Source organism: Lacerta agilis, chromosome 14, assembly GCF_009819535.1.
Source record: "Lacerta agilis isolate rLacAgi1 chromosome 14, rLacAgi1.pri, whole genome shotgun sequence".
Classification (NCBI taxonomy): domain Eukaryota; kingdom Metazoa; phylum Chordata; class Lepidosauria; order Squamata; family Lacertidae; genus Lacerta; species Lacerta agilis.
The window spans coordinates 51,087,439-51,108,336 of NC_046325.1; the positions used below are offsets into that span (position 1 = coordinate 51,087,439).

Genomic DNA, 20,898 nt, shown 5'->3' on the forward strand with positions numbered 1-20,898 from the left:
TTAAATATTTAAACTAATTTAATGGGGGGGGGAAATAATTTGCCAATGAACATACAGAATAGTTCTCAAGCACAGGATGTGGAACTCCCAACCTCAGAAGGTGGTGGATTCTCCCTTCCTTGGAGGTTTTGAAGCAGAGGTTGGATGGCCACCTGTGAGTGATTCTTTAGGTGTGATTCCTGCATTGCAGGAGGTTGGGTTAGATGACCTTTGGGGGTCCCCTCCAACTCTCATGCTTTTTTTGCTTCAAATTTATGCTACGACAAAAACACCAGCTTAAAACAGATCATTGCCACCTGCCAACTGTATAAACAGTTTTAATAAATAGTTGTATTAAAAATAGTATTTGCACATGTAAAAAAAAGTAAAATCTGCTGCCCGATTAATTGAGGCACCAAGTAGTTGATTAATCCAGCTACTTATAACTTTAACACTGCAGCCAGCTCTAGTTGTTATGCTTTTCTTTACTGTTCCCCCCTTTTTCTATGTGAGCTGTTATTGCTTTCGTGCTAATCTTTCCTCCCTCTTCTAAAGGTTTGTCTTATCTGGTCTGGGAACTGAATGCAGGACCTCACAGCCAAAGTGAAATGCACAGCCCTGGCACAGAACTCCCAGCCTAAGCTGCTAGCCATTCCATCACAGGCAACTGCAACTTAATTGTGAGCAAACTGCTGCTGCACATGTGCCCAGGCAAAGCCGCTCTCTTCCCTTGTTGGGCGCCTGGAAAAGCTTCTCTTCCTTGCTAAGCCTGGAACCGGATTCCAAAAAGAGCAAGAAGCAGCAACTCAGAAATCCACTTACCGGTCCGTTTCTTCCTTCATGTACGTGGTATAACTGTTGCCATCGTAGGACAGCAGGAGCCCCCCGTCGTTCAACCTGTGGACGTCAATCTCTATGTGGGTGTTGTTCATTATGATGACGTAGGTGGTCAGCGACTGGCGAGCGACCTGCCCAAGTGCCAGAAAAAGAAAGTGGGAGCCTTTTTACCCATCTTCCCCTCAGAGTGGGAAGGAAACCCCCAGGTCACCCCATCTATCACCCTGCCCATTGCCAACCTCCCAATACACACTGCAGATTCAGATATCCAAACAGCCAGACCTGCGTGTAGATGAGCTGCCTTAAGGAAGCCTTGTGTTTCATGTTTGGCTGGCCTGCAGCAGGGGCGAGAGATGGGGCAAATAAGAGAGCATTTTTCCCATCCTTGTTTGCTTTTTGCAAGGTTTCAGAGGGTTTTCCTGGGTCTTTTCGTCATTTGGGGGACAAAATTGCATGGGCAGAAAAACATTATACATTTCCTCATAGGAATCAATGGAAAATGTTGACTTGTTACACAAACGCTCTTATGACAAACCATTTCCTGAGGACTCACTGTGTTCAGGTAGTGGCACCTGCATTTATGTCCCGTGATGAACAACTTCATTATCTTCTTACTCCATAAGCAACAGGTAAAGTGTGCTCTCCAATCAAGTTCCCAAGCTGCACCCTGCATACCGAAACTCCCAATGGGAAGCTGCCTTGTGTCAAGTCCATGTAGCCCATTGTTGCCTGCAGGGGCTTCAGACAGGGGTCTTTCCCCAGCCTAACTGGAGTAGTCTTTGCGGACTGAGCCCGGGACATTTGGCACACAAAGCAACTGGCTCTATGAGCCTTCCCCTTTGGATCAACCCTTCGCAAGCATTACCTTGAGTGAGTATTTCATGCCTTCGTAAATAAGCTCAACGTCAACAATGTTCAAAAGTGAGGCTGCTGGTAGGACTTGGCCCCTGCAAGACAATCCCATCTTAGCACAAAAATTGCCCTACAATCCTCTACCTCCCCTCTCCACCGCCCTTCAGTTAATCTTCAGAACAATCTTGTGAAGACAGATCTGCAGAGTACCTTTAGAATAAGCATTCCACACGCACATACTTTGCTGCTGTGCTTGGGCAGCTGCTCTTTGGCTATGCTGCCACTCCCCACAAGTCAGCACCAAAGCCCAGGTGAGTAGGAAGAGTTTCTCAAATGCGGCTGAGTGGTGTAACACCCCCCCCCCACTCCTTTAAGTGGTGCTTTACCTTTCAAGCGAATGCAGGAAGTCATCCATAGATGTCCTGAACAGAGCATCCGCCACGTTGAGAGCACCACAGACCACGCCCAGAATAGGGTCTGGCTTCTCTGCCTTGAGGGAAAATAATGTAGGCCAGTGGTGGCGAACCTTTTAGAGACCGAGTGCCCAAACCCACTTATTTATTGCAGTGCCATCTCCACAATTTACTGTTTTTTTCCATGTATGACACCCCCATGTATAAGGCTCCCCATGGGAGATTCCCCAGAGTTGTTCAGCTTTTGGGGGGAGGGTTGGCCATAGTTGTTGAGCTTTTGGGGGGGGGATTCTGAAAATCTGTTCAGCTATATCTTACATGTCACACTGGGGTTTATTCCCAGATAAGTGGGTAAGGGATTGAGTGGCAGCCCTAAAAACTGATATTCTAAGCAGGAGCCTTCCACAAGGCAGAGGAAAACAGGGTACATTACAGCCATGCGGGAAGGCGTCCCCACCGGTGTCCCTCTGCCCAGTTTGTCTGCGTCTCCCATACACGCCCTGGCCACACGCACAGGGAGTGGCTGGCAGGCAGGCAGACAGGCAACGAGGGTTGCAATGGCAGCTGTGGTGGCAACCCCCTCACTTGACAAAAGGAACCTCTGAACTCCAGTGCTGGGCTGGCTCCCTCCACCATCCGTCCACTTGGCACACACAGGCTCATACACTCCCTCCCTCCCTCCCTCTCACACACACATACAGAGAGCCGCAAGTGCCCTCTTGCCTTCCCTCACGTTACGTGCTGCGCCCAACCTCAACTTGCCCTCCTTGTCAGGCTGCCACTGACAAGGCAGCTCCCTTTCCGTTTTGAGCGGCTCTTTAGTTGTGAGCTGAAGACATCCACCATCCCATAAGAGCCAAAGGGTGGAGCTTCTGTAGCTGAGCCTCGTTCTGGGCTCAAGATAGCGCTGGAGCTGGGATCGCCATATAACTCTGTGCTGGGGCGACAGCGCGCATGCACACAGAAAGGGCTCTGAGTGCCGCCTCTGGCACGCATGCCATAGGTTAGCCACCACTGATGTAGGCAGACCAATAGACAGATAGACCGATAGACAAGACCAAGGTGCTCACATCTTTGAATCCCAAAAGGTTAATTAAAAATATGCAATATATCTTCAGGAGCACGGCATAAACGACTGGCATCCGGAGCTTGGCTCACCTGCACTTTCTCTGCAATCAGGTGATCTAGCCAGCTGGTGTCAGTCTCGTTGGTCTGGAAACTCTCTGTTTCCAGCAGCTTGACCAGGTACTCAACTGTTGTCCTGAAGTCCCCACGGATGGACAGCTCCTTCAGAGCTACTACTAAGTTTCTGAGAAGATAACCCTCATTATTAAGGTACAGATCTGCTTCAGGAGATTTTATTTTTATTTTTTAGCTAGACTCTCCATACAACAATAAATTGGCTTTTCTCAAAGAGATAGCTGGAAATTTGATTTATCAGGGGGTGAAGCAAGGCCCTTTCTGAAGTATTATCCAACCCCAGCCTGGATTAGATGTTACTGGAAAGGCTGGTGTGAAAAGAGGCAGCCTTGCATCTCCTTCTCTCCTCTCCCTAATAACACCTGCAGGGCAACCCTTTGCATTCACTCAGTTGTGGTTACTCCCAAACAGATGTGCATGGGATTGCAGTCTGATCATCTAAAAAGTATACCATCACATTGTGAAGCCGCACATTTCCTTACCCTCAAGCTACACTGGTGACTGCCATTTGAGGAAGAAAGCTCACAACCCAACATCATGGCTCTTGTTTTAACTTACTGCAGGGGTGGGGTAGCTTTGGCCCTCCAAATGTTGCTGAACTACAAATCCCATCAGCCCAAGCAAGTAGCTATTTAAAACATTCAAAGAATAATTAACCTCAGTGATAAGCTAAAATCAGATTAAAACACATACCAACATTCAATGTATCTGGGCAGGCTTGCCTAAACAAAAAACGGTTCTTGCAGGTGCCAAAAAGAACACAGCGAAGCTGCCTGCCTGGTATCAATAGGCAGCGAGTTCCAAAGTGTGGGTGTGGCCACAATGTGGAACAAGTGTTTTGTGGCACCTCCAACAGTGCCCATTCCAAAGATCAAAGCAGTCAAGTGAGCATATACAGGGCAAGGTGATGATCTCGCAGGTAAACTGCTTCCAACTCCTTAAGGCCATTAAGGTTGATGATAGTGAAATACTCACGAGATGGCTTCCTCTCGGTTCTCTCCCCAGGAGAAGCAGTGTCCAAACTGAGAGTCAGCAAATTCATGCAAGCCGCCAGTGGCTGCCACACTGAAGTACCCCCAGACGTTTTTGTTGCTGCGGAAATTCAGCTCCTGCACGGTGCCAGAACTTGGCTTGAAGCCCTGCAAGGTGCAAAAGAGAGACACGGGGAGCAGGAAAGGGGGAGGGAGGGGGGAGAGAGCATGTGTTTACAGTTTTGCCTTTTTTCCACACTGGCTTTTAGGTGAGGTCTCAAAAGGAAGCTTGCCACAAAAATGGTAAACATGAGACAGCAGAGTCACTGAAAAGCATAGCTGGTGTTACCTGACCAGTATTAAGAAAAACCGGATGTGGCCTTTAATTTCCCCCAGGTCTTTACTACAGTCTGATCGCATCATAGGCACACTTAACTTGCATGATTTCAACCATACGTGGTAGAACATGATTGAAATTCCACAAGTTAAATCCAAGCAAGGTGGATTTAAAAGCTCTTTTTGTGCCGGGTCCACTTTGACGCTCCCCATCTTGCTTGAAGGGGCAAGACCCAGGTGGGGCCCTCATTACGGGAGGCTCTTGCAAGATCTTGCAGGGTCATCTGAGTTCCTGCAAGATCTTCTCCAAGATAGATAGATAGATAGATAATACTTTATTCGGCTATAAGCCCACAAGATAAAACAAATCAATAAATAAAACAGCATTTTACATTCTAAAATATCAACTAAAATATTTCAACGCATATCTCCTTCGCATTACTTACAATCTCTAGATGTACCGTATTGTGGCCTTAAAGATGAAGATGGAGCATAGCGTTTACTAGATTTTTAATAGTCATGCAGCATTCCATGAAGTCTTTTATATGAAAGAACTGAAATCAGGAATCTGGCAACCTGTAATGTTCTATAAGAGTCTATGTCCTGGAGTAGATAAGCTAGATGCAATTCAGGTGGTTTAGCAACAATTTCCAGAATGATTGAACTCAGAATCCTTGATCGGGGAACAATGTATTTAACAAGATATGGTAAAGGGATTCTATTGATTTGTTATCACATGCACATAAAACAGAGGTTTTACCGTTAGAAAATCTATTGCTCAGAACATTTGAGGGGAACACATTAAATCTGGCTCTAACAAATGCGAATCTGTGCGACGCAACGGATAAGGTAGACAGATATCGAGGTATCTGGGGCATAGATGTAATGCCCAGATTTATCGGAGAACATGTACCTCCACCTGTAGTAAGATTTTGTTGCAAATCAACCTCCTCCAATCTTTGTTTGATGACCTTTTTAGCTGTAATTAGATCTAAATTTAGTATGTCGGAAGGAGAGATTCCATAAGACAACAAATGGATTTTTGTTGCCCATGGGCTGGTGAATTCATCTCTCCAAAGGCACTGAATAAGATGGTAATTTGGCAATTTATGCCAAAGGGACAGCCAATAATTAAAGGCATGTCTCCACATCATAATCTCTAAGGAGGGGATCTTTAAGTTCTAAGCGAATGGCAGAGTTGCTTACACAGGAGGGTAATTTCAAAAGGCGTCTGAGAAAAAGATTTTGCAATGTCACCAGGCATGAGGTTTACAAAGGCGCCCCATAAAGGGACCGCATAGGCCATAGTTGCAACCACTTTTGCACTATAAACTTTTAAGGCAGATGGAACATGCATAGCCCCCTCAGTAAAGAAGAAGCGTAATAGTGCGTAGATAAGGGCTTTAACCTTATTTTGTAGATATGTGATATGCGCTTTCCATCCCATATTATACTGGAAGTAAATTCCTAAATACTGTATTGAAATTTATAGACTTGTTCAATTGGCTTCCCCTCGAGTTCCCACCTATACAGTTTACGACTCCTGGAAAAAAATTATCTTCTCCAAGCAATCCTGGACTTACTGTGTTTTAGTGCAGCTGCTAGTCCTTGCTGCTTCATCTTGAATAATAATATTCTATAATAATATACTTCATTGTTACATGTTCATATTTAATGGTTGCTGGATTGTACTTTTATTTCATTTTTAGATTGGAAGCAGCATAACAGAACCTTAGGTAGAAAGCTGGGGTCCAAAAAATTTAAATAAATAAACAATAGGCAATTTGCGAACTCCTGTTGCACACTGTGACACTGCTTGATAAAAGGATTCACACACACCACACCCTTGCGATGTGGACCCAAGCTCTCTCAGCATCCCCTCTCCATCTCCTTACAGGTAAGGACAATTTGAGCCTCCATGACTGACCTCATCAGGATTTTCACTGGTGATTCGTGCTGCAATCACATGGCCCCTGGGGACGGGCACATTGCTGGGGCTCTCGAAGTCAATGGGAGAATCCCCCCAGGGGGGTTCTCCATAGAGGGCTCGGATGTCCTTCAGTCTGTGCAAAGGCACACCCATAGCAATCTGAGAGGAGGAAGAGAAAAGAAGGGACAAAAGGAAACAGAATCTCTTGGACCTTTCAGGGTCCTTTCCAAATGCTTTTACAAACAAACATGCTCTGTCTTATTTCAGTTATCTTCTTTGCATCGGACCACATGGCAAGATATTGGCTGCATTCCATGGCAGTTTATTCTGTTTTCTTGACATTTCCCTAACTGTTAATTTCTTCATTCTATTTGAGTTTTCAAGTAACATAAAAGCTACTTCTGGTAATATGCTGCACATTTAGCACTCGTTTCTGTGATATTTGTTTCCAGAAAATAAATCTATTTGCAAATAACATGGAAACAAGTGCTAAACTTTCAGGAAGTGACTTTTACATCATGTGAAAGCTCAAACATAATGTGGAACTTAGCAATTAGAGAAACAACAGGAAAATGGAATAAACTGCCACGTGAATGCAGATAACCCTTAAAGGCTTATCCACATTTCCTCTTTTCCCTCTGCTTCCCCCCAGAGAAAACTGCTCTTTGGGTTTTCTCCAGAGTGATGTTTGCTCCAATTTAGCACTAAAGAATGGGTTTTCCCTGGGAAAGGAGCGGGGAAAGGGGGTAACTGCTCAGACCTGTGCCTAGAAAGCAAGTGGGAGTGTGGATGAGCCCACAGTCTCAACCACAGCTAAGAGATTAGGAGCAGCCTGTAAAAATTCCATACTCCTTACATGTGCACCAAGTCTTAATCAGGTTTAGCACTAATCAGGTTCCCCTATTAACCAGGGTCTGCAAGCTCACTTCAAACTCCGGTTCTTTTCTCTGCTACCCTCTTATGGAGAATAGCTAAATGCAGGCACCTGGCCAGCCACATGTGGGAAGGAGGTTGCTGGATTAGATGGGCACTTGGCCAGATCCAGCAGGGCTCTTCCTACATTCTTTACTGCAACTGGAGAGCCAGTGTGGCTGGAGTGCTGGGCGAGAACCTGGGATATGAGGGTTCAAATCCCTCCTTGCCCATGACGCTCACTGGGTGTGACCTTGGACCAGTCACTGAATCACTGCCTCTCTGCCTCACCTACCTCACAGGATAGGTAAAGGAGGGTTGTTTAGGGGTTTAAATGTGGAGGGGGAGAACCACATATGGCCCCCTGGAGCACCATGGAGAAAAAGATGGGATAAAAGTGCAATAAATAAATTACTACAATGAAAAGGACCTTAAAGAGACTGACTTTTGGTGGTATGAGAACAGCACCAGGCTTAGAAATTTCCAGGTCCCTGCAAAGATCCTGCTTCCCGCTAGTCCTAGAGAACAGGGATGGGTCCCCTACAACTCCCATCATCCCTGACCACTGGCCATGCTGGCTGGGGAGGGCCACGGGTTGCCTCTCCCGGCCCTAGAAGGATAAAGACCCCATTTAGTGGCATTTGATTTACCTGAAGCTGGGCAGCAGGCAAGTTAACATCAGCAATCATCTCGGTGCAAGGGTGTTCCACCTGCAGGCGTGGATTCAGCTCCAGGAAGTGGAAGCTGCCATCTTCACTGTAGAGGTATTCCACTGTTCCCGCACTCACGTATCCCACTATTTTGGCAAGTCGTACAGCGCACTGCAGAGAAAAGCAGCCACGCAAAATAAGCCTCCATAAAACACGCAATGCCTTGGGAGAGTGACAGGCACAATTCATCCAGAGAAGTGCACTCTTCTACATTATCTGAAACTTTGACTTTAATTTTTCTTGCATTGTGATATGTTGGCTGCTTTGGAGACCTGAATTTTGAAGAATAGGGCACATGTTCAGCAAGTAAAAAAACAACACAGTTTGCGGTGAAGGTGAGATCTGAACACGGGACAAGGACCAGTGTGATGCAGCAGTCAGAGTGTTGGGGCAAGGACTAGGGAGACACGGGTTCAAATCCGCATTCACCCTCAAAGTACTGCGGGTGACCTTGGTCTCAGCCCGGTTTTGAGGGTGAAGGAAGGAGGGGGAGGAGGAAGAGGGCAGAAGGGAACCATGAGGAGGTCTTTGGAGAAGAGGCAGTCTATCAAGGGAAATAAATAATAAAATGAAAAACAGAGATGTGGGCCTGTGGGGAAGGAAGTCACCACACAAAAAAATTGTATGCATTTTAGTGCACATTCCACCCATTATATAAATTTTTGTTATGTCATTTCCCCTATTCCTTTTCCCCTTCCCTTTTTTCTGAAGAAACCCTTCTGGGTCCCCACATTAAAATTCCTCCCTGGTCTCCCTACTGGCCTAGCATGACTAACCTGGCCAGCTAGCCCTGGGGATCCCACTGGTGTTTGTTTTTATGCTGTTTTTTAGCGGTTTTCTAAGTTGTTTTAATCATTGCCTTATATTTGTTGTTGGCTGCCCTGAACCCGGTTTTTGGATTGGGAAGGGTGGGGTAGAAATAAAAATTTGTTGTTGTTATTGTTGTTGCTGCACAATTAATTTCCCCTAATGCAACACATTTTCCTTTGTTATTTTCTATGTGCGTTTTTATGCAGAGTTCCCCCCAACATAGTCAATACAGGCCATTTACACGGGGGTTACGTTCTAAGGGACCACATGCGTCAGTGAAATTGCACATATCTGAAACACCACTGAAAAAGCCTGCAAACCCCCATCCTGCCTCTGCCCGATCCATGTGTGTGCGGTCATGCAAATATTGAACGTATGTATGTAAATGAGGGGTTGCCTGTATACCTGCATGCTAAACTCAGAAAAACACGAATTACGAATGGAGGCTGCAGTTCAGTTTGCTTATTGTTTTGGTGAGTGCAAACAAGGAGATGGAGACGGGGGTCTCTGTCAACGTTTGGGTGCCAGGTGGCATTATGAATCAAAATGGCAGACCAAAATGCGAGTTTGCTGTGACTTTGCCTGATTTTTGGCATGATGGGTCCAAACTCATGAATTACACCATCCATTTTTTTTTAAAAAAAAAAACATTTTTTATTTCTAAAAAATCCTGGGAAGCACCAGGCACTCTCTGCTACTGTAGAATAAGAATCCAGTTCTTGTGGTCCCGAATGAAGGGCTAGCTTAAATAGGAACAGAGAAAGCTGCCTTTTACCAAATCAGAACATTGTCCCCAGCCAGCTTAGTACTGTCTACATGGACTGGCAGACACTCTCCAAAGGTTTCCTGCAAGAGTCTCTCTCAGCCCTACCTGGGAATCCTTGGGGATTGAACCTGGGACCTTCTGCATGCAAGGCAGGTGGTCTCCCACAGAGCTATAACCCTTTCCCACCCACTGGCATATAGCCTGTGTTGGAAAACTCAGGTGTGTGTACCTGTTCCATGTATTCAAACACAGACGTGGCTGCTACAGTTGCTGGAGCTTCTTCAATAATCTTTTGGTGCCTCCTTTGGATGGAGCAGTCCCGGCTAAACAACGAAACCGCGTTCCCATACTGATCTGCTAAGACTTGGACTTCAATGTGACGGGCGTGCTGCAACAACTTCATCACAAAGATCGGAGAGCCTGGAGCCTCACTCTGCACCTAGAATCACAGAATCATAGAATTGTGGAGCTGGAAGGGACCCAAAAGGTCATCTGGTCCAAGGCCCCGCAGTGCAGGAATCAATGCTACACAACCCACACCAGCTGGATAGGAGGGGAAGCTGAGATGGGTGTGGGCGACAAAAAAACCCACCACTTAATACAAAGCAATCCAAAGCAGTCCATAATCTGGCCATTGCCTTTGGGGCCAGTTGGAAGTTTCTGATTTGTAGAAAGTGATGCATGCATTACAACAAGCCAGTCTGGAAGTTACCAGAGCATGGAGTACAAGTCATGATGGCTATGGCCTTCCAGGTACATTCCAGAGCAGCATTACTCAAGGCTGGGACTGGGGCAGGGTGTGAGCGGAGGAAAGGACAAGGCTATGAGACACCCAAAGTTCGGTGTTTCAAAGTTTCAAGGAGGGAGAGGGCTTCTGAAGACAGTTTACTGGTGCTGAATTGTGTGGGCCATAAGGTGGGGAAGATCAGGAAAGGCAAGGGGAGGGAGCAAAACTCAAAGAACACAGAGGCACAATAGCACACTCTGCAGACAGACACCAGGACACTTTTGCTAGGCACAGGGGTTTCACAACAGAGATTTCACTCTGGAGAGCTGGCCTGATAAATGTGAGCCAAACAAACAAACAAATTTGAGCCAAACAAACAAACAATTTCCAGAGTGCTTGCTTGGGAGTAAGCTCCACTGAATTTAATGGAATTTACTTCTGAGTAAATATGCATAGGGCCAGTCGATTGAATGTGCATGTGATAAAACCCAAACACTAAGAAATAAATTGTTGCACGTATATACTGCAGCAGCTTAAGAGAGACACCCACCCCGTGCAGGAGTGAACAGGGAGCAGCATCCTCTCTAAGCCATGTTCATGTTAATAACAAATACAATAAATGCTGCTCAGTTAATCAGAGGTGCTTTTTAGCCAACCAAAGTTCTTTTTCAGATTGTCAGAGTTGCACCCTACTGAAAACTCCTGCCTTAAAGGAATGCAGACCGTCACATCTGTTAATGATTTATGCCTCTCCAAGGGCAAACTCCGCAGCAGGCGGCAATGCTGGAAGCAACATTTGTGCTGTTTGTTATGAACACATTAAAACAACCCATGTGTTCAATCTGGATTCAGCATGCCTGGTGGGAGAAAAAGCCCAATTTTTTCCACAGGAAAGCCCAAAGTACAGATCTGGCAATTTTAATAAATATGAACACATTTTCAGCTATTCTGAAGAACCCAAAGGTTTAAGGATTCTGTTGTGCAACTTTTGGGAGGCAGAGCCAGAGAACATTTTTCGGCTTGAGGGCTGCATCCCCTCATGAGCAGAAGCTGCCGAGGGCCACATAACAGCTGTGGGCGGGGCCAGAGGCCAGAGTGGGTGGAGCCTGGGGGCTTTTTCCCATTGCACAACGGGCTACCTGCAAGCCACACAAGCGCCACACAGCTCTCCTCAAGAGGCATTGTCATGGTTCCAGGATACATCCGGCCAAATCCCTCAAGGAGGGAGTGGAGAAATGCAACTTGGGGGGAGTCCCAAGGGCCAGACAGAGAGGACTAAATGTAGGGCCATATTCAGCTCCTAGACTTTAGGTTCTCTGCAGGCATCTCATTTCAGTGTGTTTATAACACACCCCGGCCTCCGCTTCCAAAAGGAAGCCTAGCAGTCAACATGCTTTGTCCTTGGCTATGGAAAATTTTCATATATGAAGCAAAACCTTAGAGAGTCACAAATGTTCTGAAGTAGCACTTGCATGGATTATAAGATTATAATGGATATTTTAGTGTGGCAGCACCTGCACCCCGGAACTCCCTGCCTATTGACACCAGGCACTCTTTTTTGCACCAGCTAAAACCATTATTGTTTAGACAAGCCTGCCTAGATATGTGGAATGTTGATGTATTTTTTATTTATTTATTGCAGTTTATTGCTGATTTTTACTTATAATTTTATCAACTCTCTTTGCAAACTGATTTGATGGTTTGTTTGCTTGTTTGTTTTACAATCAAGTGGCGTATACATTCTATGAAATTTAAAAAATTAATACAGGAATGCCACATTAACATAACGAGTTAACCGTAAACAATTAAACATTCATTCATTTGTTTATTATGGTTATAAACCAGCTCAAAAGGCACATATAGGACGGCTTTCACAAAAGTAAAATGCATTTAAAGCAATATACAGCAAACAGCTTAAGACTTAAAACTAAGTTAAACACTTAAACACGTGAGAACCTAAAAGTTTAAAATTTGAGATAGCATACAGATTGACCCTGTCACCCTGGGGGCTCACTTTGACTATTTTCCCCGCAGACTAGTTTGTTCCAGGAGGATAGACTGCGCCTGCAAATCTGCGTGGAGAATCTGGCGAACGTCCAGGTTGTCTTTTGATCTTTGCCTAAAATGAGGGCACTTAGTTTAGGCTTATCTGGAAGGTCAGCAACCCTCTCCAATAGGGGGGCAATTGTGTCTCTGCGTACCTCACCATAAAAGGGGCATCTAAAAAATAAATGTTCGGGGCTTCCTACTTCCCCCAGGGGGCAGGTGCAAAGTCTCTGGTCATATGGGACTTTTCCAAAGGATTCTTCCAGAACCAGCAAGGGTAATGCCGAATTTCGGGTAAGAGTAAAGGCCCTTCTTGAGTTTCTGGATTCGAGAAAATAGAGATATGCTGCCGGGGCAGCAATGTGTCTCTCGTTTTCTGCGATTATAAAATTAGGGGACCTCAGGCAGTCCTGCTGTCTCTCGGAATCCACAGTTCTTTGTCTGACCTCAGATCTTGCTTGACCCAGGCCCAAATCCAAAAGGGCTTGGGGAGCAAAGCCCAATCTCTGGAGCAGGCATCCCCAAACTTCGGCCCTCCAGATGTTTTGGACTACAATTCCCATTATCCCTGACCACTGGATCATGGGAGTTGTAGGCCAAAACATCTGAAGGGGTGCCTGCTCTGGAGAGTGTTCAGGACTGCTAACTGCCAGCCAGACTGGAACTGGTCGCAAAGGATCAGTGGGGCTATGCCTCAGGGGTGCAATTTTAGTGTCAGCCATTTATAGATTGATGTTAAGCTAATGTAAGCCTCGACTCTCATTAACCCTGTTTCTAATCTGACCCATGCATTTGAAACGCATCTGGGGACTTGCAGGAGGGCTCTGAGGAGTTTAAATTGAACTCTCTCGAGGGGAGTGAAGGAAGAGGATGGTGGGCCCAAGAAGGATCCATAGAGGAGCTGAACCAACGTTTTGACCTTCTATAGTTTTAGGGCTGCGGGGACATAAAAAACCCCTTTGGTTCTAAAGAATTTGAGAATGCAGTTAGCAGATCTTTCTCCAGCACTCCCAGTAGAATTTATATGGATTTCAATTAAACATTTAGGAGAAAAGGGCGGGATAGATCGATCGAGGATAAATCAATAATACATCCACCAGGGCAGTTTTCACCTGTCTGAAGCGGGTGGGAAACTCTTCTGCCGCTTCCACTATCCGGATTCCTTTGCCGCCACCTCCCTCCGAAGCCTTGATCATCACAGGGTAGCCAATTCTCTCGGAGGCCTGAGAGAAAGGGAATTTCAGAAAAAGGAAAAGAAAGGAAAATAAGAGTCAGATGGCAAAGAGCTAAAGGACCGTTCTCTGCTAATCGCAGCCCCGGAGTAAGGAGTGAACCATCTCCTCTTGGAGGCCAAGGCCTGTGCTTCTCTCAGGCTAAGTGTGGACAGCCAAGACTTCCCTCAGTACAAAATGGTGGCTGATTCACCCAGTGAAAAGTGCCCAGCCACACACACAGAAAGCTATGGACTCCTTAAGGAACAAGGCCGCTGCTGCCCCCCACCCCGGGAGTTACCACCTTTGCCCGATACAAACGCTGCCCCACTCCTCTTCAATGTGTGGTGTGCATGCTGCACCTCCTGGCACAAGCTCAGAGACACTTTCCATTAGTCATGTTTCAGGGTTGAACTCCAGATCAAAATTCAGCCCTGAACCCCAAGGCTTAAAAATATTGGTGGGAAAGAGAGAAACTTGGTTGTCTCAGCTTCTCTCACTTAGTAAGGGCTGATGGGAAAAAGCCTTGGTTGCAAATTCTTCCTGCAATGCAGCTGTTAAATTGCACAGGATTTCTTCAAGGCTGATAATGTTTCTTTTTGAGAAGGAAGCTGTGAGCCTGTGTGTGGAGAATGCAACCCTTTTCAGGTGTGTTGTGGCCCAGAGGAAAACCCCTCTTTTGCAGCTGGAATGTGCCTTGGGAGGAAATTCTGCTGGGGGTTTTGCTCAGGACTTTCTTTGGACTCTCCTGAATCCACCATCCATCAATTTCAGGGGGTGATTCCAAGTCAGGTAGCATCTGCTGGGCTCAGGGCTTGCTTGCTGGGGGCAGCTGGGAGGAGCAGATCTGACCTCCGAGGAGAGAGCTGCTCACTGCCTCCTGCAGCTCTTCCTCCATCGTCGCCATCCCCCTGCTCCCCCCCCCGCCACCTTCAGGCTTCCCCAGGCTGCTTCAAGTTGCCTCTGGTGGCATTTTCTGTACTGGTCTGGCCACCCCTGCAATGAAGTCCAAAGCCCCCTCTGAGCCTCGGCTGGCAGGTGGGCCCTCCGTTACCTCCAGGCCTTCATCCTGATCCCTGACGCAGCCCTGCCAATATGTCTCCAGGGGGACAGTGATGGTTCTTGGTTGCTCCTTCTCCTCCTCCATCCACTCAGCCACCAAACCTGGGAATGTTCACATCAAGAAGCTTCAGAGCGATGGCTACAGGGATGTAAGAACAGCCGGGCTGGATCTGACCAAAGGCCTATCCAGACTGGCATCGCACAGGGGCCTCTCCATCACCTCCAGGCAGCGCATGTAAGCAAAGCCCTGCTGGATCAGGCCGGGGGGGGGGCATAAAGCCCAGCATCCTGATCTCATCCTTGCCAACTAGATGCCCCAGCGAAGTCCAGAAGCAGAATGTGAGCCCAAGAGCAGCCCTCTCCCTCGGTTGCTCCCCCGCCACTGGCATTCAGAGGCTTTGGATCCTGGAAGTAACACATAGCAATCATGAGGTGTATTCTCTCCCTCTTTCCTCCAAGCAGTGGGACTCGTGGACATCCAGCAAAGCTGAATGTTGAAAGATTGGGAGAGGACCAAAGGAAGGACCTCTTCATGCAGCGCAGAGTTGAACTATGGAACTCACTCCCACAGGAGGCAGTGAGATGGTCAGGAAATTGGACAAATTCATGGTTGCTCTTGTGTTTGGGTTCTGCTTGTTGGTTTTCCATTGAGAATGGCTGGGGAAACCCAGCCAGATGGGTGAAGTATTTGTTGTTGTTGTTGTTGTTGTTGTTGTTGTTGTTGTTGTTGTTGTTGTTGTTGTTGTTGTTGTATCTGGTTGGCCAGTGTGAGAACAGGATGCTGGACAAGATGCAAATGGAGACTTAATCTTCCTCAGCTCATGTCAAACATTGCAGAGGTAGGTAGGAGGGTGACAAAATGTGAGAGGCTCCATTTCACAAAAGCAGGCCTTGGTTTCTGCCATGCTCCCTGAGCCCTGAACCTCCACTCTATCCCACCCCCTCTGGGCATGCGTAGAGTGAAGCTGGGATCAGGGGAGGCCCGCAATTGTTGGGGAGCACCAACCAGAAGTCTGAGCTAGGCAGGGGTCAGAGAGAGCATGTTCTCTTACCACTTCCACTCCAAGGCAATGTGGGGATATGGACCGTCTGGGCCACAATGGTGGAAGCCACTTTGTCCCCCAGAGCCCACATGGCCTCACTGGGCGGGCCTGGCAAAACAGAACAAGTCGTCCTGGGATAAGTGCAGGAAGAAACCACGAAGAACTGTACTTACTTGGGCCAGGCCCAGCAGGACGGATGGTCCCCTTGCGAAACAGCATGAGAGCCCATCCGTTCGTAGGCAGGATTGGAAGAGCGTAAGGCAGCAGCCAGGAGAAGCCCAGCCAAGCTCCCTTGCTTACACTTGCTCTGCACGCTGCTTGTTTTTCGTTTCTGCACCACAGAAGCTCCATCGGTGCTCCTGTTCCAACAGACAGGTCAACACACGACTCCTCCTGCGCCTGCCCATTTAGCAGTGCCACCAACATGCAAGAGGACAGGTCCCTGCCCCAGGCAGCTTACAGTCTGAAGTGCTGAAGTGCTACACAGGATATAACACAGGAGGAGGTGCTTGTCTTGTGGCCCTGGTTTTGCAATTTAGCACGGCAAAACAAGCAAAACACCTACCAGAGTGGCTGGGGAGACCCGGCCAGATGGGCGGGGTATAAATAATAAATTATTATTATTATTATTATTATTATTATTATTATTATTATTATTACCCTGTCCCCCAAATAAACCAGGCAAAAGAAGATTGTACCTTCAAAAGCCCCCCCCCCTTTTCCTCCAAGGGATTCTTAGGAGACGCTGTTGTGCCCACAGTCACCATGGTAGGGACCCCCGCATGAAAGAATGCCTACCTAGGAAAGCAATGCCATGTTTGTGAAGCAATTCTGGAAGTTTGGGGTTTTCCGATGCATGTCCCCAACCAGCCCAAACAGCCTGCAATGAAAGCATTTAAGGTCAGCAGGTGTAAAGCAGAGTGACCTGCTTCAGATCCAGAAACAGCTGCTTTGACTCAAGATCTGCCCTATAGAGACCAAGGACTGTCTCAAACCCCCCCCCCACCCCCATGGCACATTTCCCTGGTTTACAAACCGTATTGCAGAGAACTCCCCAAGGGGCGTAGAGGAGCTTTGGCCACCTTCACACCATGCACCATTTAAAGCAGTGGGATACCGCTCTAAACAGTCCTGGCTCCCCCCAAAGAAGCCTGGGAGATGTAGTTTGTTATGGGTGCATACTCTCCCAGAGCTACAATTCCAGAGTTCTCTGTGAAGAGGGATTGACTATTAAACCGCTCTGGAAACAGTAGCTCTGGGAGGAGAACAGGGGTCTCCTGACAATTCTCAGCACCCTTAGCAAACTACAGTTCCCAGAATACTTTGGAGGGAGCCATGGCTGCTTAAATTGCTTCCCAAGGGCTCTAATTCCAAGGAGGGAAACTGGTGTGAGGGTGCAGAGTGTCGCAGAGCCACCCAGGGAGCACACGCAGCTTTATTCTCCAGCACCTGATTGCTGTTCCCCACCCAGAGCCAGCAGAGTCTCTCTCCGTGTCCCCAGGAATCCTTTGCATCGCTTGACACACGGAGGAGCCAAACACAAATGACTGCAGAAAAAAACTCCAAAGAAGCAAGCTCAAGAGCTACACACCTGTTGTAAACAACTGATCATCAAAGCCGCCAAACCAAAACTGTTCTGTTGTCTTGTTCTCCGGAACAGGAAAGAGGCAGATACAGCATTTCAGACCTTACCTGCACCTGAATCCTTTTTGAAATATCCACAATTAATTCTACATTGGCATAATTGTTATTATTTGTTCCTCCGGGGACTGGCACATACTGGTCGGCCATTTTTATATACTCTGAAAAATTGTAATGGTAGAATTATTTGCAGTGCTGAATGTGCATGCACAGATAGAGCAGGCCACCCTCTTGCTGCTTACCTGCATTGGCTTTGAGGTCTTCGGGTGTCACCATCACCACGAATCTAATGGCCCGTTCATTGCGGAACATCTCATAGGCCCAGCGGCGGATAGAGCGCATGCACTTCACGGCCGCAATGCCATTGTTGGCAATAAGGACCTGGGAAGAAACCACACACAGGTAATATTTGTTACTGATTGTTGTTGGAATCATGGAATCGCAGAGTTGGAAGGGGTCCCGAGGGTCCTCTAGTCCAACCCCCTGCAATGCAGGAATCTCAACTGAAGCATCTAAGCATCTAATCCTGGAAAGATTTCCAGCTGGAGAATGGAGAGAGGCCCAATCCCTCCTCCAAAGACTACAAGAGAGGCGTGGGCCACATTCGAACCCTGCGCTTTAAAGCAGCCTTGCTCAACCTCGGGTTGCACTGAAGATTGGGGGAGGGCCGCCCCCCCAAAAAAAATATTGGGAGGGGCCTAAAAGAGCTCAGCCTCTAGGAATTGGTGCCCCAATGATGACCTACTTTCTGTATACCCTTAAGTATTTATTAAGCCCGCCGTTCACCATGGGATCCCAGTGTGGGTTCCATACAGCTCAGTGCAATGAAACCATGTGATGCACGAATGTTAAATGGGGGAGGGGGGAGAGAGAGAGTTAGTCTACCCTCATCCTCCAACCCCAAAGCTCTGTGCAAAAGAGTGCCTTGACCTTCTCAAAAATGGAAAGGAAAATGAATGAAAAGTGGTACAAATATGGTGGCAGACCCAACCTTCCTTGGAGGTTTTTAAACAAACGTTGGATGGCCATCTGTCAAGGATTCTTTAGCAGTGATTCATGCACTGCAGGGGGTTAGGCTAGATGACCCTTGGCACCCCCTCCAATTCTGCAACTCTATGACTCTATGAAATATTTGCATTTGAGCTCTGCACCTTATACCAAAAGGAAGGCAACTATGCACACACTTCCACAGATATCTTTTAGAAGCCCATAAGAGAGCCATTCCAGCTGTCCCACAAGAAACCCAGCCATGGTCGCAAACACCCTGATGTGCTGCCCTTCTCTGGGGATGCTACCTTTTCAATGACACGGTTCCCTCCAAAACGAGTCACAAACTCTGCAGGCGAGGCCACCGTGAAGTCCCTGTGCAAGTCTAGTTTCCTTTGCTCACGCCCCTTCTTGATCAGGTGCATCCCCGACATGCTGGGTCTGGAAGGGGTGAGAAGACGGACGGACGGAAATTAAAAGAGGTGGCTGACCTGGTAGGACCGATAGAAAGCAGGAGTCAAAGGCAGCGACTCCTTGGAACCAGAAGGGCAGGTCAAGGAGGAGCAAGCTTTCAAAGCACCACTCCTCTGAAGAAAGAAGTGCGCATGCACACGAAAGCTCATACCAATAACAAATTTAGTTGGTCTCTAAGGTGCTACTGGAAGGATTTTTTATTTTTATTTTTTCCACCACTCCTCCAAGGGCGAACCAGAGTTGCCCTCCAGGTGACCGCATACTGAATAATTCCACATTTCTTCTTGTTGTTTTTCTCCTCCTTTCAGACCAAAATGACTCACCAAGTGTAGGCTGGCTCAGAAATGTGTTTGTGATCTATAAACTTTGGAGAACTCATTTGAAAACTGCAGAAGAAATTGTCTGTGTCCAACCACAAGGACACCCAGCAGGTCTTCTCCCAATGCAGTGCCCAGAGCAAAGAGTCATCAGCCTCAAGGCTGCTGGTTCGAGTCCAGGAAGACTCCCATCACTCTATCTCTATGTGAATGAAATGTTACCCCAGTGAAATGAATTGGTGGCCTATTCAGGACACAACATGCAACCAAGTGGCAGAATTCACTAGGATGCAGTGATGATGACTAGCTTACATGGTGGCTTTATTTTTTATTTTATTTTTACAAAGATTTTATTGGTTTTCCACAAAAGCAAAAAACAACGCAACAAAACAAATACAACATCAACAAATACAACAATTAAAGACAAAAATAAACAAAGATACAAACCTATACTGGAATACCAACATTCCTTTCACTAATTAAAAAATCTTGTTTTGAATCTACTTGGGGGACTTCCCCCGTTTTCTCTCCTTTGCTTCCAATACTAATTTACTTTAATAACTTCTCATCTCTAAGATTTAAATCTATTACTGTCAAAATATCCAAATATAACTTCTTAATATTTAATCTTACATCATAATACAACATATTACTTCTTAAATCAAATCTTACATCTTATTTTACTTAAACTGCTGCTGATAATCAATTCACATATCTCTTCACTAGTTCAAAATCATAAATTCTTAACACACTGACTCCAGGGTACCATGATGAGCCGTCCTAGTTATATTTTAAATATTTTCACCCTATCCCTCTTCTAACCATTTTCCTTCGCCATCTCAGGATCACCCACCAGACATCTCTCCACCTCCCTCCAACATCATTGTCCAGAATGTCCTCTTTTTCTTTATAACCAAAGGTCAGAGCACAGTCCATAGACATCCTTGCAGAGAACTCCAGGGAACACAAAGCATCACCTTCCAGCATCTCCATTTCAGAATTCCAGTCATCTTCAAATTGCGATTTCAAAAGTCGTTTTCCCTTCATTTCTAGGCTCTCACCCCAGAAATCGGATATAAATTGTCTTTCAACCCTGGGTCTCTCACACCAGCAGGATTTTCCATCTTCTTGGAGTTGCATAGTCACTATATTTTGTTCCTCAAATATTTCCTCAAGTTCCCTCGCAAGGTTTTCTTCCAGTTTAGCAAAGTTCTCAAGAGTCTTTCCTGTCGCATAAAACTTTTCCTCAACATTCTGCTTCAACAGTTCTAATTTCTGGTTTAACAGTTCTAACTTCAAAAGAATTATCCTTTGTTCATGGGTCATACCCGGATCTAAAGCCAGTTTAAAAACGAAACCAAGCATGGTAGAAGTAGGCAGAGGGTATCAGGTTTCAGTAATTTTCCATCTTTAGCCACAAGTTTCAGCCGCCATTTCCCCCCGAACCAGGGTGAAAAGATTATAATCCAACAACTTCAAAGAAGAAATATTTCCAACATCTTAGTTCCCCTAACAGGGATTCAGCCGATCTTGCTTGTCAAAAAGCTCCTTAGAAACATTGTATCCGCTAATGCAGCCGCAGCTAGAAACATTGTTATTTTCTTCATTCAGCAAAGAGAGGAACGGGCTTCCTTTTAACGTTCCGGAGTGCCAATTATAAAGTTTTTAGGTCCA

The 20,898-nt window shown here is 46.4% G+C and overlaps 1 protein-coding gene across 9 annotated transcripts in view; it reads right to left on the reverse strand.

Moving 5' to 3' along the window:
• ACACB (acetyl-CoA carboxylase beta) overlaps positions 1–20,898 on the reverse strand; it is a 64,346-nt gene that overhangs the window by 28,876 nt on the left and 14,572 nt on the right. For 8 of the 9 annotated variants that reach the window (XR_004427882.1, XR_004427883.1, XM_033170374.1 and 5 more), the window contains 15 exons: positions 18,742–18,874; positions 17,689–17,827; positions 17,498–17,607; positions 16,604–16,685; positions 15,815–15,913; positions 14,755–14,864; positions 13,602–13,712; positions 9,946–10,155; positions 8,081–8,251; positions 6,516–6,677; positions 4,257–4,420; positions 3,240–3,390; positions 2,055–2,158; positions 1,682–1,763; positions 802–947 (listed from right to left, as the gene is read on the reverse strand). Coding sequence is in view for 7 of the 9 variants with exons in the window: in XM_033170374.1 (XP_033026265.1) it covers positions 802–947; positions 1,682–1,763; positions 2,055–2,158; positions 3,240–3,390; positions 4,257–4,420; positions 6,516–6,677; positions 8,081–8,251; positions 9,946–10,155; positions 13,602–13,712; positions 14,755–14,864; positions 15,815–15,913; positions 16,604–16,685; positions 17,498–17,607; positions 17,689–17,827; positions 18,742–18,874 (1,974 nt within the window). In the remaining 2 variants the exon portion in view is untranslated. Of the gene's footprint in view, positions 1–801; positions 948–1,681; positions 1,764–2,054; positions 2,159–3,239; positions 3,391–4,256; positions 4,421–6,515; positions 6,678–8,080; positions 8,252–9,945; positions 10,156–13,601; positions 13,713–14,754; positions 14,865–15,814; positions 15,914–16,603; positions 16,686–17,497; positions 17,608–17,688; positions 17,828–18,741; positions 18,875–20,898 lie in introns of those variants that run through there. The other variant, XM_033170376.1, reaches the window with a different exon arrangement.